This window comes from Penicillium cataractarum, assembly GCF_028827025.1.
Source record: "Penicillium cataractarum strain IBT 29864 chromosome Unknown utg000002l, whole genome shotgun sequence".
NCBI lineage: Eukaryota > Fungi > Ascomycota > Eurotiomycetes > Eurotiales > Aspergillaceae > Penicillium > Penicillium cataractarum.
Window position 1 is genome coordinate 4081936 of NW_026622738.1, and position 14036 is coordinate 4095971.

The 14036-nt window shown below is 51.2% G+C and overlaps 7 protein-coding genes across 7 annotated transcripts; 3 read left to right on the forward strand and 4 right to left on the reverse strand.

Annotated features, from left to right (window-relative positions):
- Positions 1-273: 273 nt before the first annotated feature.
- N7496_003503 (uncharacterized protein) lies at positions 274-2015 on the forward strand (the record flags this gene model as incomplete). The annotated part of the gene is made up of 4 exons (XM_056696434.1): positions 274-336; positions 407-440; positions 502-643; positions 749-2015. 4 exons carry the CDS (start codon positions 274-276, stop codon positions 2013-2015), a joined length of 1506 nt encoding a protein of 501 aa, XP_056558646.1.
- A 55-nt stretch (positions 2016-2070) lies between these two features.
- On the reverse strand, positions 2071-2807 carry N7496_003504 (PMF1/NNF1 family protein; the record flags this gene model as incomplete). The annotated part of the gene is made up of 2 exons (XM_056696435.1): positions 2071-2365; positions 2443-2807. The coding sequence occupies 2 exons, from the start codon at positions 2805-2807 to the stop codon at positions 2071-2073; spliced, it is 660 nt and encodes a 219-aa protein (XP_056558647.1).
- Positions 2808-3309: 502 nt separating this feature from the next.
- N7496_003505 (putative cAMP receptor-like protein) lies at positions 3310-4509 on the reverse strand (the record flags this gene model as incomplete). Its single annotated transcript, XM_056696436.1, has 3 exons — positions 3310-3933; positions 3987-4188; positions 4253-4509. 3 exons carry the CDS (start codon positions 4507-4509, stop codon positions 3310-3312), a joined length of 1083 nt encoding a protein of 360 aa, XP_056558648.1.
- A 1875-nt stretch (positions 4510-6384) lies between these two features.
- On the forward strand, positions 6385-7789 carry N7496_003506 (FAD-dependent oxidoreductase; the record flags this gene model as incomplete). Its single annotated transcript, XM_056696437.1, has 3 exons — positions 6385-6496; positions 6543-6580; positions 6647-7789. 3 exons carry the CDS (start codon positions 6385-6387, stop codon positions 7787-7789), a joined length of 1293 nt encoding a protein of 430 aa, XP_056558649.1.
- A 706-nt stretch (positions 7790-8495) lies between these two features.
- Positions 8496-9689, reverse strand: N7496_003507 (cyclin-dependent serine/threonine-protein kinase phoA; the record flags this gene model as incomplete). Its single annotated transcript, XM_056696438.1, has 3 exons — positions 8496-9404; positions 9544-9567; positions 9645-9689. 3 exons carry the CDS (start codon positions 9687-9689, stop codon positions 8496-8498), a joined length of 978 nt encoding a protein of 325 aa, XP_056558650.1.
- Positions 9690-10038: 349 nt separating this feature from the next.
- N7496_003508 (putative SIR2 family histone deacetylase) lies at positions 10039-11196 on the reverse strand (the record flags this gene model as incomplete). The annotated part of the gene is made up of 1 exon (XM_056696439.1): positions 10039-11196. The coding sequence occupies one exon, from the start codon at positions 11194-11196 to the stop codon at positions 10039-10041; it is 1158 nt and encodes a 385-aa protein (XP_056558651.1).
- An 826-nt stretch (positions 11197-12022) lies between these two features.
- N7496_003509 (cation diffusion facilitator family transporter) lies at positions 12023-13299 on the forward strand (the record flags this gene model as incomplete). The annotated part of the gene is made up of 2 exons (XM_056696440.1): positions 12023-12578; positions 12671-13299. 2 exons carry the CDS (start codon positions 12023-12025, stop codon positions 13297-13299), a joined length of 1185 nt encoding a protein of 394 aa, XP_056558652.1.
- Between the last annotated feature and the right edge of the window lie 737 nt (positions 13300-14036).

Consider the following 14036-nt stretch of genomic DNA (forward strand, 5'->3'; position numbering starts at 1 on the left):
TCTCTCAAGCAGCTCCAGCCCGAGTCTTGGCAGAGAAAAATAGCTACCATCATCATCCGTGGAGCTGCACAATCCCAACACGCCCCTCTTATTCGCCATCTGCTCTGACGATCGAACTCTCCAGTCCGTTCTTTAACATCCCAAGCCAGCCAGCCAGCCTACCAACCTGACTAAGAACAAGCAAACTACACCCCTCTCTGAGGACCGCGAGTCAGCGCCAGTGACGCAAATCAAGATCCAGATCGTCTTGGGTTAACCACCCCACCAAACACCATGCCAAGACCCAAGGCTTTTCTCAAAGAATCCAAAGCTAAGAAGAAGGGTGCCGCGAAGCAGGTAACACATCTCACCAAATCACCCAACAAAACCTTACAACTGCATCCCGCAGGCTGACATCGCAACCTAGCAACTCCCGGTAACGGCCGATGACTATCTAGCAGGTAAGCAACTTACTTGCAAAGCTCTCTAGGTTCTCTAGCTAACCATCGAAACCAATTCCAGCGGGCGTCGAGCTAGAAGAAGCCGGCGAGAAATGGCGAGCTGGAGACGCAGCCAAGTCGATGCGCTTTTTCATGAAGGCCATTGCCAACTATGATGAAGGACTGCAGAAACATCCAGCTGCTTTTGACCTGGCCTACAACAAGTACGTTCACACATCACATAGAGATTGTGTTTCATTGGAAGCATATACTCTATTTTACCTCTTATCTATACACATTGCATTTCTTGTAGCTAACATGATGACCAGAGCTCGCATCCAATATGAAATCACTCAGCATCCTAAGCTGGCAGCTCAACTACCCGCTCCACAGGCCGAGATCCTGGAGGTAGCGCTGCAGTCGCACCGGGATGCACTGTATCTGGAGCAGGACAATGCTGATGCCCTGTTCAACAGCGGTCAGGTGCTGAACAGTCTTGCCGAGGCTCTGACGGATTCGAAGCACCCGAGTGAGGATCAGCTCGTGCAAGCGAGCACGTACCTGCAAGAAGCGGTGGAGCTGTTCCAACGGTGCCTAGCGCTGCAGGAGATGAAGTTCACCGAGATGGAGGAGCAGATTATGCAGATGGAGTCTGGGGAGATGGATTCTGAAGTACCCGAGCCAGAGCCCGTGGAACCGCAGACAGCCCCGGCCGAATCTGCTGAAAGCGAACCGCAGGAGCAGTGGGCTGCTATCGTTGAACCAGTGACGAAGAACACGCTGGTTGACTCTGCCGTAGCGCAGCTTGACACATTGACGGCTCTATGCAATCTGTTGACGTTCAATCCTGGTGCTGGCGGGGTGGGCTGGGTACAGGAGTACTCCTCCGAACTGGTTGAGACCCGGCTGCCGGCCTATGTCGAGGGATCGGATAGGCAATATGAAGCCGGGCTAGCACGGGCAAAGTTCATCAGCGCGCTCCACGACGTCCTCTACCGAGGCGGCCACACCGATGCCCAGACATACAAGCAGGAGGTCGGACGCGCATTTGGTCCTGAGGTTGACGTATCCACCGATCCTGAGGGATTGTGCAGCAAAGCCGAGGCACTGACTTCGCTGAACGGGGCATTCGCCGATGTACCACCGGCCGAGGATCCCGAGACTTTCAAGTTCTGCTGTAATGTACGATGGCAATCACTCTCGACTGCGCTGGACTCGTTGACAGCGGCCTCGAAGCTGCCCAACGCGGACAACTTGCCAAAGATTCATCTTGCACGCGGTGACGCAGAAATGCAGCGCTGGCGACTGGGTCGGGCACCCTGGAACCACGCCGTGGCGGCACAGCACGGGGCCACGCTCCTGCGTAATGCGCAAACGTACTACCGCGGAGCAGCGGCGCTAGCTCGTCGGGATAGAGAAACCGAGGCAGAACGAGATGGATCGTTCAAAGAGGCCATTGCTGCTGCGCTGGAGGGTCAGAGAACCAAGCTGGATCAGATCAAGACGACATCCTTTGAGCAGTTGATTGCAGTGGCCCAGGACATGGTCGAGGACGGGATGATAGACCCCACCGAGATGAGCGCCTTGATCTCATGAACGGACCGAGTAGATAAAACAGACAGAAAAGTAGAAAGGACAAATAACGGCCCTCTCATACACCCGGACGGGCGTGAACTTCCCGATCCATTTGAATCGCATCCTGACGAATATGATGCTCTTTGCTAAACTCCGTAGCCGCTGTAGCAGCGCCTTCAATATCCGTAACGACAGATTCAAGATGCGCCAAGAGCTTCTCAATCTCGCGCCTCTGCGCCTGCACCGTCTGCGCCAACTCTGCATTCTGCGCATGCGTCTCCTCGAGCTTGCCATTTAGCGTCGCCTGCGCTTCCTGTAGGTATGGCGTCAAATGAGCTTTATAAAGCTCCTCCGCGCCGAGTGTATGAGGCCTACAAAAAGACCTGGTCGTTAGCCATTTAACCACAGAAAGGTAACCCTGATCCAAGGAAGACGAAAGAAGACATACGCATTTTCACCCCCTCCCTCCCCATTTCCATTCTCCCTCCGCACTTTCGCATCCGCAACCAAGCGATCTAAATCATTTAAATGCCTCACAGCCTCCCTCTCCTCTAGAATCTCCTCAAACTCCGCCTTGGCACTCTCCTCCAACTTCGCATTCAACTGTCTCCACACACTCTCCAAACTAGCCGGGACATGTCGTGCCGGAGTCGGGAAACAGCCCGAGAAATTGGCGTATGAGTTTGCACGGAGTGTGCGCGCTAGAGCTTGGTCGAAGACTTGGTGTAGGCGTGAGGCGCGGAGACCGGGGGTTTGCGCGGGGGTTTCTGTTGTCGTTGCGGTGGGCGCAGGGTGGGAATTAGACCCTGCCATGGTGTTGTGCGCGTAGGATATGATGATCGGAGTGATTGTGTGTTGGGGCGCGGATTTGTATGGCGTGGCGAGAGTGTTGTGTTTATGTTTTTTGGTATTTGGGAATCTGGAGTCTTGGGATATCCTGATAGCACCGCGACGCGATTATCACGTGACATGGATAATGTATATGGACCCGCTTTTTAAACGGCCTGAGCTATGCATTTTACAAAAAGGAAGATGGCAGTTCTCATTATCATTCAAGTGTATAAATACTTGATCATTCAGTCATCAAGTAAACTTTTGTAACCCCTGCATCCTCAGTCGCATATCCCTCCAAAGCGTCCTTAACGCCGGCCAAGAAATCGATACATAAATCAAACTATTCCAAAACCCCTGCAAAGGAAGTACAAAACTCGATGTATAATTCAGTCCGAAGGAAAAGTCGTTGGGTCGAGCCAGGGCATACACCCTGTTCACGGTGGAGGGAACCTAACCACAAAACGCCATGTCAGACACTACACTAGCCCCGATAAAATTGAGCAGCGATTGCCCGAGGAAGATAACTTACCCACGTCACAAGCAGCGCGATAAAAAATAACATCGCATACTTGGTATAAGCCCACGCCGCTGAAGTAGCCTCCCTATTAATCCCGCGGCGCTGAGAGTACGTCTCCATACCGTCAGAACGAGACGTTTTCAGAGACATCGACAATCTCGGATCTTGCTTCGAGCTCGAAGCCTGAATAGATGAAAGCCGTTCTTCTGAGTTCTGATACATGCTAATCGGATCCACCATGCCACCCTCAATAGTGACAGAGTACGGAGAGAAATTAGAGGATGAGAAGCTACGGGCGGGAACTCGGATATCGACATTGGGAACTGCGACAGACCGGCGTTCTGGCTCAGAACATGCGATTTCACTGGTTACCTGGATACCGGCGAGATTGACTAATGGGGCATGGGTGCCTATCTCTGTATCGAGGGAGTCGAAATTATCCAGTGATCGTAGTTCCCGTCGTTTTTGGTATATCGCCGAGCCGGCGCGTAGATAGATGGCGAAGGTGAGTGAAATGACGAACCAGACCGGACCGTAGAAGGTTGCTAGTCGGAGGAAATCCCATGGACGAGCGACCCAGCACCATAGCTGCGACGGGGAATTAGCGAAAAATTATGTATTATGTATAAGTATAGTCTCACAATCGCCGAGCCGTATACCCGGCCACGCGCTGGGGTGTGGATAAAAAAGTATATAAAGGCCGGAATAAATGGTAAACCGTAACAGCCGATAATGTACTTCCACTCTAGCTGGCGTAGCTGATCCGAGTTATACTTGTGAAAGAAGGTCAAGTAGACGTTACAGGCCATTGCGAATGTCCACAGGGCGTCTGCCGGCATGAACCTATACGAGATATCAGAGAAGACCATCTAAAGGGAACGGTAAAAGACACCACCGAGATACTAACCATTGAATTAAAAAGGCTTGAAATTGACAAAGCGGACTACCCACGCCAGCATGGATACCCGACTGAGAAATCAACGTGGCTATATTAGCCATAATATTGCCCCAAGAGGCATAAAACACCAAGCGATTAATCGGCTTCCGAAACGATCGCGATCCGATAAACGTCGCGACAATCACGAAAGTGCCAACCAGCGAGACGGCCGAGCAGACACGTTCCGTGATGGAAATCGCAGATAGCTGTTCCGGCGAGGGCGGCATGGTGGGTTGGGCTACCTCGTATAACGTATCTCATGTCTTTTCGTTTGTAGATCTCATGTCCACTCATGCTATTTGCGATGATGCTATCATGCTGTTTGTAGATAGTTTGCGAAGTGAGCTGCATCAAGCTTGGTGGGGTTCCATCCTGAATGAGGGGTTTGATCGGGAGCGATGTGGTCGATGTAAAGTTTGAGGAGCGGATGGAGTCGGGAGGTTGCCACTTGGGGAGCTCGTGTCCAGTGATGACGAACCACCGTGTTTCTTCCTCGCTGATCCGGGGTTGGGTCGGTTCCGTTAATATTCCAAGAGTAGCTGGACCAATGAGCGGCGTTGTAGAGTATCTTCTCCGCAAGACCGGCTAGAATCGAATAGTACAGGGTCCTTCGTAGGGAAGATGCCAGTCAGGATTGCTGAAAGTGGAGGACGAGAACGAGGTCTCAGATTAAATCATTGCATATGTGCCTACTTCTAATGGCTATATTTGTGGGAATAGAAGAAGAGGGGAAAGAATACGGTCAGAAGCAAAACGATACGAGGCGCATCTAGCTTTGGCTATCTTTTAATCAAGACTCCTGTCTTCCATTCTGTATTCTCCGGATTCAATAAAGCAGTATGAAGCGCTATTAGCTAGACCCCTAGGCGATTCGGGAGGCATCGGTGCCATTAACTTCGGATGAAATTAGCAAGCCCTGCGCTAGATTCGCTATTCTAAGCCCAAAGCAGAGGATCTATGAGGTACTTCATCCAAAGACCGACCTCTCCCTCTTAGTTTAGCTAGTGACTGGAGGACCGGAATATAGTTATAGAAAGTGAGCCGCTTTGCGTTGATTATCATCCCATCACCGTTTGAATTCAGTAATTTCGCTCTTATTGGTATTCTTTATCGAAAGGGGTTTCAAGCCCTTTTACGAGGTTTTAGTATAATATGGATAGCACTATCTATAGGATGCTTGATAGTAAACGAACAAGTCTCGAGGGCAGATAGTGCGAGCCATTGATCTTGCATAATTTCCAAATGAGTATTCCCGCTGCGGCAATACACCTGCGATGTTGTGATCGATGACAGGTAAGGCATTCGGTAATCTAGTCACCTCTCGAGTACGGATTTAATTTGAAAGCTATAGTCGAGCGGGTGCCACAGCAAAAGTCACCACTGCCGCTGTTGCAAACCGTCGATCAGCCAGACTAAACAGGGACTCATCTAACCCCGCACATCGAAACGATAACATTCTGACCGCCATCACCTCTCAATCCTTTTTGTCGTCTATTTTCTCTACGAGGGGGCCTAAAGGTCAATATTTCAGTGCATCTATTTGTTGAAACATGGTCGTATATGTTATCTGCGAAAGTGTCACGGAACTGGGAGAGAACGCCTAACACCACGCGAGAACTTATTCGCACGTGTATCTAGAGAATGTACTGAAAGTATGTCTACTTCGTCTTATCTCGGGCTCATACGTAGTCAATACCCGTCTTAAACTAGTTCAGTTCCGAGCTACAGGGATGTGTGGCTCTGTACCGTCCATGAAGAACGAGCCCATTTTCCACCTCTGTCTGCTAGATTACTTGATTAGCGTTTAGTGATCTAATTCTGTCCAATGAGTTTTTAAATCAACTAGTGTTAGCAGATTAAGAATGATAGGCAAATGGGTGAGTCAGAGACTTTGTCTCGCTATCTGGAGAATAATTTGGCTGCCGTATGTGTTCTTAAACGGAACTAATAATACCACTTGTGAACTGCTAGTAATCCCGACTACTTCTTAGCGCCTAAATCTACCCCGCCTAGTATGGCCTGCATGATATAAGGAGTGGCCATTGACATTTCCTGTAAGCTAGAGACATCCACAGGTTTTACGCGTGTTATCATTTCAAAGGATGGAGCGTATGGACACTAACGGCGCGACCGATGGGTCAGTGAACCGAGGCTCGTTGGAGTTTCAAGACCGCAAACAAGTGTTGATCATTGGTACTGGCAAGTATTCACGATGTTCTAAAATATAGAGACAACAAAATTCTCATACTGGTTTCTGTAGGCGCAACTGGTCTGGCTTTAGCCCATGGGTTGAAGAAGGTACTTGATAACCCTCGACAGAGCACCCGAATCAAACCCCCATATAACTAACTGTTATTCCTCCAGGCGGGGATTCCATTCCTCATCTTCGAGAAGGAGGATAGCCCAATCCGCAAGCGCAGCTGGAGCGTTGGTTTACATTGGGGCTTCGAACCTCTCCAGCATCTCATACCGGCCGAACTTCTAGCTCAAGTGAAAACCGCCCAAGTCGATCCCAACGTCACAACCGAGAACAGCGACCGCGTGCCTCTTATCAACGGTAAAACAGGCGCCCTGTTGACCGAAATCAAGTCTGATAAATTCTACCGCCTCCGTCACGACAAATTCAGAGCACTATTGCTCCAGGGTCTGGACGTGCAATGGGGCAAGGCACTGGTGGACATGGAATACTCTTCTGCTGGCGATGTCTTGACCGTCAAATTTAGCGACGGCACTGAAGTTACTGGTAGCATACTCGTCGCTACGGACGGGCCCCATTCCACGGTGCGATCTCTACTTGTCGGCGAAGAAGCTGCGAAAGTGACACCCATCGATTTCGCCTCGACAATGTGTTATACTACGCACACCCGTGAGCACGCTCTGTTCCTCCGCGCGCAGCCGCATCATCCGATTTGCCAGGCTGGTCCTCATCCCGACGGGTATTGCGCTTGGTTGAGTCTGCACGATGGGGACGACGTCGAGCACCCGGAGAACTGGACGTTTTTCCATTACATATCGTTCCCCGAGGCGCGCGATCAGGTGAATACTCGGACTATGCGCGAGCATGTAGCCCACCAGAAGGAATTGGCGCGTCGGTTTGCGGATCCCTGGCGAAGTGTCTTTGAATGGATGCCTGATGACAGCGAAGTATGGTATTCGAAGCTACGCGACTGGGATCCCAGTCTACCTGAGCATCAGTGGGATAATCGTCAGGGGCGAGTCACGCTGGCAGGCGATGCGGCTCATCCGATGACGTTCCAGCGCAGTCAGGGTCTTAATCACTCATTGCAGGATGCATACAATGTATGCCAGGCAATTGAGTCCTTTTGGAACCATGGTCACTTTACCGTCGAACAGCGCGCTGTTGCTGTGGACGATTATGAGAAGGAAATGATCACTCGTACAGGAAAAGAAGTCCGGCTGAGCGAGCAAAGTACCGTAACAATGCATAATTGGTCGATGATTATGAATAGTCCCCTAATGGTGAAAGGCTTGGCTGTTGAAAAGTAGAGCCTTGGAAACTTGTTCTGGCTTCGTGGAAAAAGGTTCTTAGATAGATCGACATTAGTTTCCCTTATGCGTCATACATTTACGTCTGATTTTGCTCTACAGGTTCAAAGGGAACGAGAAGCTACGTCGTACAATCAATAGAAGTGAAAGTAGAGTCAACAAAAACGGAAGTATGTTATCGAACTCAAACCGATGGCAATCTTTTTGCGATTGGCTGTTGAAGTAAGAGTAAGAGACTGCTAAGTGGACTGTGGCCTATTCGCTGATACTCAGGATATTAAAACGGCCCGTGGATCATATCTTATAACAGTTTGGACTCGGTTCGACTCGTCAAGAAGACTTTGATATTTCTGCCATCAAGGCAAAGATAATGCACAGAAAGAGCCCACATAACTAATCTGTAACCGGACCAGCAACATACTCATTCCACCGTCTTGCAAATCATGACCCGAATATGTAAGTTGACAAGCAAATCAAACAATAGAGAAGAAGACAATGTAAAAGATAGATAACTTAAAAGTGAATATGCTAGAACTTCGAGAAGAAAATAATGAAGAAAAACGAAAAAAAAGAAACACCCATCATCGAGAAAGAACGCCGAACCCTCCCATTTCTCCAAATTTATCTAAATCGAGCTCATCATCTCGTTATGCGCAATTTTCAATAATCGCGGCTAACCAGCCCCCGGAATTGGGGAGACCCTCATCTAGTAAGCTGATTGAGGAGGGACCATACCTCCATATCCACCAGACATTTGCTGCTGTTGCTGTTGTTGCTGCAACTGAGCCTGGACCTGGGGCAGATCATGGAACCACGGGTGCTGGAGGGCGTCGCTTGCACTGATACGCATCTCCGGACGCAACTGGAGCATGCGGTTCAACAGATCCAGACCCAGGGGGTCAATCTGGGGCAGGAGGACGCCCAGATCCTGAGTAGCGTACACGTGGAAGGTGGGCTTGTAGTCGGGCAGCTGGGAGATTCCGGGCCAGGAGCGCTCGGATGGTGTTCCCATCAACCGGAAGATCTTGACGAGTTGGTCCTCGTTGGCGGTACCCGGGAACAGTGGGCGACCTGTGTACATCTCGGCCATGATGCAGCCGGCGGACCAGATGTCGATGCTGGTGTTGTAGGTGCGGGATCCGAGGAGGACGTCCGGGGCTCGGTACCAGAGGGTGACGACCTCGTTGGAGAAGGTGTTAACGGGGATACCGAAGGCGCGGGCCAGACCGAAATCACCCAGCTTGAGCTGTCCCTTCTTGTTGATCAGGAGGTTTTGAGGCTTGAGGTCACGGTGCAGCACACGGTTCTCGTGGCAGAAGGCAATACCCTTAAGCAGCTGGTGCATGAACGATTTGATGGTGGCTGGATCCAGTTGACCCCGGTCTCCGCGGGTATCCATGTACCGCTTCAGGTCGCGGTCCATGAACTCGAATACAAGCATAAGCTTGTTCTCAGTGTGGATCACGTCGTAGAGGGAGACGATGCTCTCGTGCTTGAGCTCCTTCATCAGAGAGATTTCGCGAATCGCGGTTGACGGAGTGCCTTCCTCGGAGTCCAGGTGGATCTCCTTCAGCGCAACCATCTCGCCCGTCTGGCGATTGCGCCCCTTGAAGACCTGTTATCATATCTTGTATCAGCGGTGAACCAACGGAGGCGGGGGTGGTCGGCGCAGAGCGGCCTAAAAAAGAGGGGAGTAGGATCGCCATGCTGGAGGGGAGGGAGCGAAACGGTCAAGAAGGCAGAGAGAAACGTACAGTGGCATAAGTGCCTTCTCCGAGCTAGAAAGTAGAAAGCAGATCTAATCAGTATCCTCACAGTACCACAGGGAGGGGGGGGTTCACAGGGCCGATCATACCTTTTCCAGCTGCTGGAACGAACTAGGCTGCTGGGATTTGTCCATATTGCGACGCTGAGGTGGACGGGAAACGGGCACCCCCGAGGGTTGAGCTGAATTGGGATTGAAGAGAAAGGAACCAGGGGAGACCAGCGAGGACTTTAAAGGGAGAGCTGCAGGATCCCTGAGACGCTCCATGCTGATGGAAGGAGGAGCCCCGCGCGTAAGGAAGTGGGCCGGGAAAAGTTACGGGCCATCCGCTTATGTACTGGAGAGGGAGTTTGGCGGCAAGCGTTTACAAGTGTATGTTTGGGTTGCTATTTTTATAGTTTGCAGCCCAATGAGAAAATGATTGTTACTCTCTATATATTCTTATATTCTCTTGCTAGGTTCATCTACCAGTCTACAGTGATTATCATTTCAGGTGATTCCTGGGTAGGCCCGAGACCACGGTCGGGAGGATGGCCTGGGCGGGATGGCTGCAGCGAACATGAGCACCAAACTCCTTCTCAAGGCCCGAGCCCAATTGGCCAAAGAGCATGGCTTCATTGCGCACGCCCCCTACATTGATAATCCCGATGGGCATGCCTCGTTTATATGCTCGTTCCACCAGACGCCAGGCCGAATAGGTGGCAAGACTGCTGCCCAGCACCAGCAAGCGCCCAGCATCATCAATGGCTTCTTCCGCCGCAGTCTTAACCGCCGGATCAATATTCTCACCAAACATGATCACCGCTGGCTTTAGAATGCCAGCAGTGGAAGTCGGTAACCATGCACCGTCGCTCTCGACCTCGACACGGGCTGGTGTACCGTCTTTCAATCTTGGAGGCTTTTCCAAACAGGTTGGACACGAGGGATATCGAAAAGTCGAATAAGGTGCCTCGGCCAGGTCGACATCACCGTCGGGATTGAGTTTCAATCCTTTCCTTCGTTGCTCCTCGGGGTTATCAGTATCAAGAGCACCGCCGGCGACCATGCGAGCAAGAAATTCCGCCCATGCCGGGTTCAACCTCTCCAATGATTCCTGGAACTCTTGTCGTGAGAACTGATTGCGACAGCTCGTACAGACCACGGACCGTAGATACCCATGTAATTCAAGCGTAGATAGTTCCGAGTGAGCTAGGGAATGGAACGAATCGACATTCTGCGTCACAACAGAGCTGATATACCCTTTGAGTCCGAGATCTCGAATCGCCCAATGAGTTGAATTAGGCTTCGCTTTCACGAGCCCCGGCCACCCGACGAAACTCCGAGCCCAGTATCGCTTGCGCGACTCATGGCGTGTCGCGAATTCGTGGAAATAGATAGGCCGGTAGGACTTGTTTCGACGATATGTACCCTGGTCCCCGCGGTAGTCGGACAGCCCTGATGCGACGGAGATACCAGCACCGGTTAGGAGGACGGTCTGAGTGTTTCTACCCACGTCGATGCCCCGGAGGTGCAGGGATGGTGACGCCGTGAAGAAGGCGCTCACGGCGTCGATCGCCCCCGCAATGGTCCTGGCGGATGGTGGGACGACGATGGCTGGAGGTAATGGGCCCGTGAAGGGGATTCGAATTGCAGGCGTCGTCATTGAGGACGCATCCTCGGGAGGGGAAGTTTGGGGAGGCTTGATGGAGGTGTGGCCTTCAAGGGACTTGGAGGCTTGGCAATGAGGAGCGGCGGAGACTCCGGTCCCCTCTTGGATGAATCTTGGTATCCTCGGTAATGCTTGGGGCCCTCTTTTTCGAGTGGGCGGATTGCGTAGCAACTGGTCTTGGCTGACTCGTTCCGGCGATGATGCTGCAGAAGGGGTTTAGATTCGTAATGAGCTTAAAACAAAGGGTATGAGTTAAATTAATATTTTATTTTCTCGTAATAAGAAATAAAATAAAGAATATAGTCAACATGTGCAGACGATATACAATCGTAACGTCGTCCTAGTAAGTCGAAGTGAGTAATCACCAACTCACGATTGGTAGTTTGGTTGAAGAACATCAGCGCATCTGGAATCTCCGGGCGGATTACATGATCGATCGAATGACATCCCACTCTACTTCTCCCACTATCTCAATTTCACCCAGTCTTTAGTTTTGTTTTTCTTATTCCCTAGTTTTGAGGGCCATGGACACATCCCGAAAAGAACACCTTGTCCACTCGTGTTCGTGCTCGCGTGCCTCAAATTACCTATAGTCCCAAACAAGGCCGTGATGCCGCTGACGCAGCCCCTGCGGTGCGGGCTTCGTCCTTCCCTCCACTCCTCCATCCGCGGAATTTCCTGTCGCTCCAATCGTCTCCCCAGTCTTCGAGGATCTACTCGTGTCCTGACCTCTTCCGCTCCTTTATTAAAAACCTGTCCCGTCGTTTGGCAGTCCCATGTTCAACTCCGTTCCTCCCGTCGCGCTCTCTTAACTCCCCCCATGACGCAAACCAGGGGTCACGGCCACCATGGCCACTCCCACCACCATCATCACCACGATAATGTATACCTTACTTCGACCAACAAGAACGATGCCGGTGTACGCATTACACGTATCGGTCTCCTTGCCAACCTTTGCATGGCCATTGGCAAGTTTATTGGTGGCTACGTCTTTCACTCGCAAGCTCTCATCGCCGACGCCTATCACGCGCTCACCGATTTGGTCTCCGACTTTTTGACCCTGGGTACTGTCGCATGGTCCCTGAAGCCTCCCAGCGAGCGCTTCCCGAACGGATACGGCAAGGTGGAAAGCATTGGCGCGCTGGGCGTGAGTGGCCTGCTGCTTTGCGGTGGTGTCTTTATGGGTCTCAATGCTGGCCAGGTCCTGTTGGCACAGTGTTACCCCGGCCTAGCTGAAACGCTGGCGCACGTGGGGATCTTTGGGCATGGACATGGACACTCGCATAGCCATGGTATCGAGGTGTTGGGCCCTAGCATCCACGCGGCCTGGTTGGCAGCTGGTTCGATCGTGATCAAGGAGTGGTTGTACCATGCAAGTACGTTGCTCCCCAGGACATTGTCGCATGGAAATTCCAGTTCCCAAGGCAATCCAAATTCTGGATTTCCCCCTTTACTAACAGCCAAATAGCAATGAAAGTTGCCAAAGAGCGCAAGTCGTCCGTCCTTGCATCCAACGCTGTTCACCACCGCGTCGATTCCCTCACAAGCATTGTCGCTCTGTTCACCATTGGCGGGAGCTACCTCTTCCAAGACGCCACCTGGCTGGACCCGGTGGGCGGTCTCTTGATTTCCCTCATGGTCATCAAGGCCGGCTGGGGAAATACCGTCACCTCGCTCTTGGAGCTGGCAGATACCACCGTGGACGACGATATCAAGCAATCCGTGCAAACTGCTGCCACCAAGGCTTTGAAGGCCCTTGAGGATGGCGAGCAGGTCATTGTCCGCGATGTCCAGGGTATGAAGTCGGGACAGAATTACCTCATGGATATTGAGATGGCCGTTCCCGGTGCGTGGGCCATTACTCGGTCCCGACTGGTGGAGGAGGCTGTTCGCAAGACCGTTGGCGAGAAGGTCCGCGGTGTGAAGCGCATCAAGATTCGCTTTATTCCTGTCGAGCAAGCCGAGCTTACTTTCTCCGAGGAATTTGTTTCCCAGGATACGGGAGCTAACCCTGAAGCCAATATGAATGGTAACGGTGTTGCCAATCATAATCACAATCACGACCATGAGGATCCAGTTTCTCGGAAGAAGCAATAGACTTCAGATCGGAGTGGCAGACGAGACGAAAAGAAAAAAAAAACAGATGGATACCTTTGGAAGCTCTTGATTGGCAGTTGTTGGTGCTGCAATGATACCCCCCACACATCTCGCCTCCAGGGCGATATTCAGCGAGCGGAGTTTCTGTACTGTGTATAGACCGACGCGTGGATATAGAAATATACCAGAAGTCAGGGATAAAGATGTCTGATGACATGTCTTTTCACTCTCATTACAATTGCATTGTATCGTATCTGGGTAATAGAATGAGCTGCAAGTATGACTATATTAGCTATTCTTATAGGGCTGTAGGGCTGTAGTAATCCTTAGCCATGTATACCTCATATCTCCTCCTATATCAATCGAGTCCTTGGCAACATCTGTTTGCAGATAACGTAGCCACATCTACTCCGTACCCCATGGTTCAGGCTCGAGTCAAGTGGGGCCGCAACCAAACTGAATTCTACCGAGTAATTTAGCAGACTTCCTCCAATTTACCCGGTCGCGTTCTAGACGAGCCACTAACGAACTATTCATGCATAGGAAATCCTTAAGCTAATGATCATCGAGACCCTAGTATCAGAGTCCCCGTCTCGTGACCACGAAAGGGACAGAGACAGTCTTTCTTAGTCTCTTTAGGTCTCGGTGTACGGAGCACATCCAGGTGACCAGAGAATACAGCCTGTTCCCTCCAGAGTAAGTGGGACCGCGCAGGGGCCCGGTTTACATCATTGCGG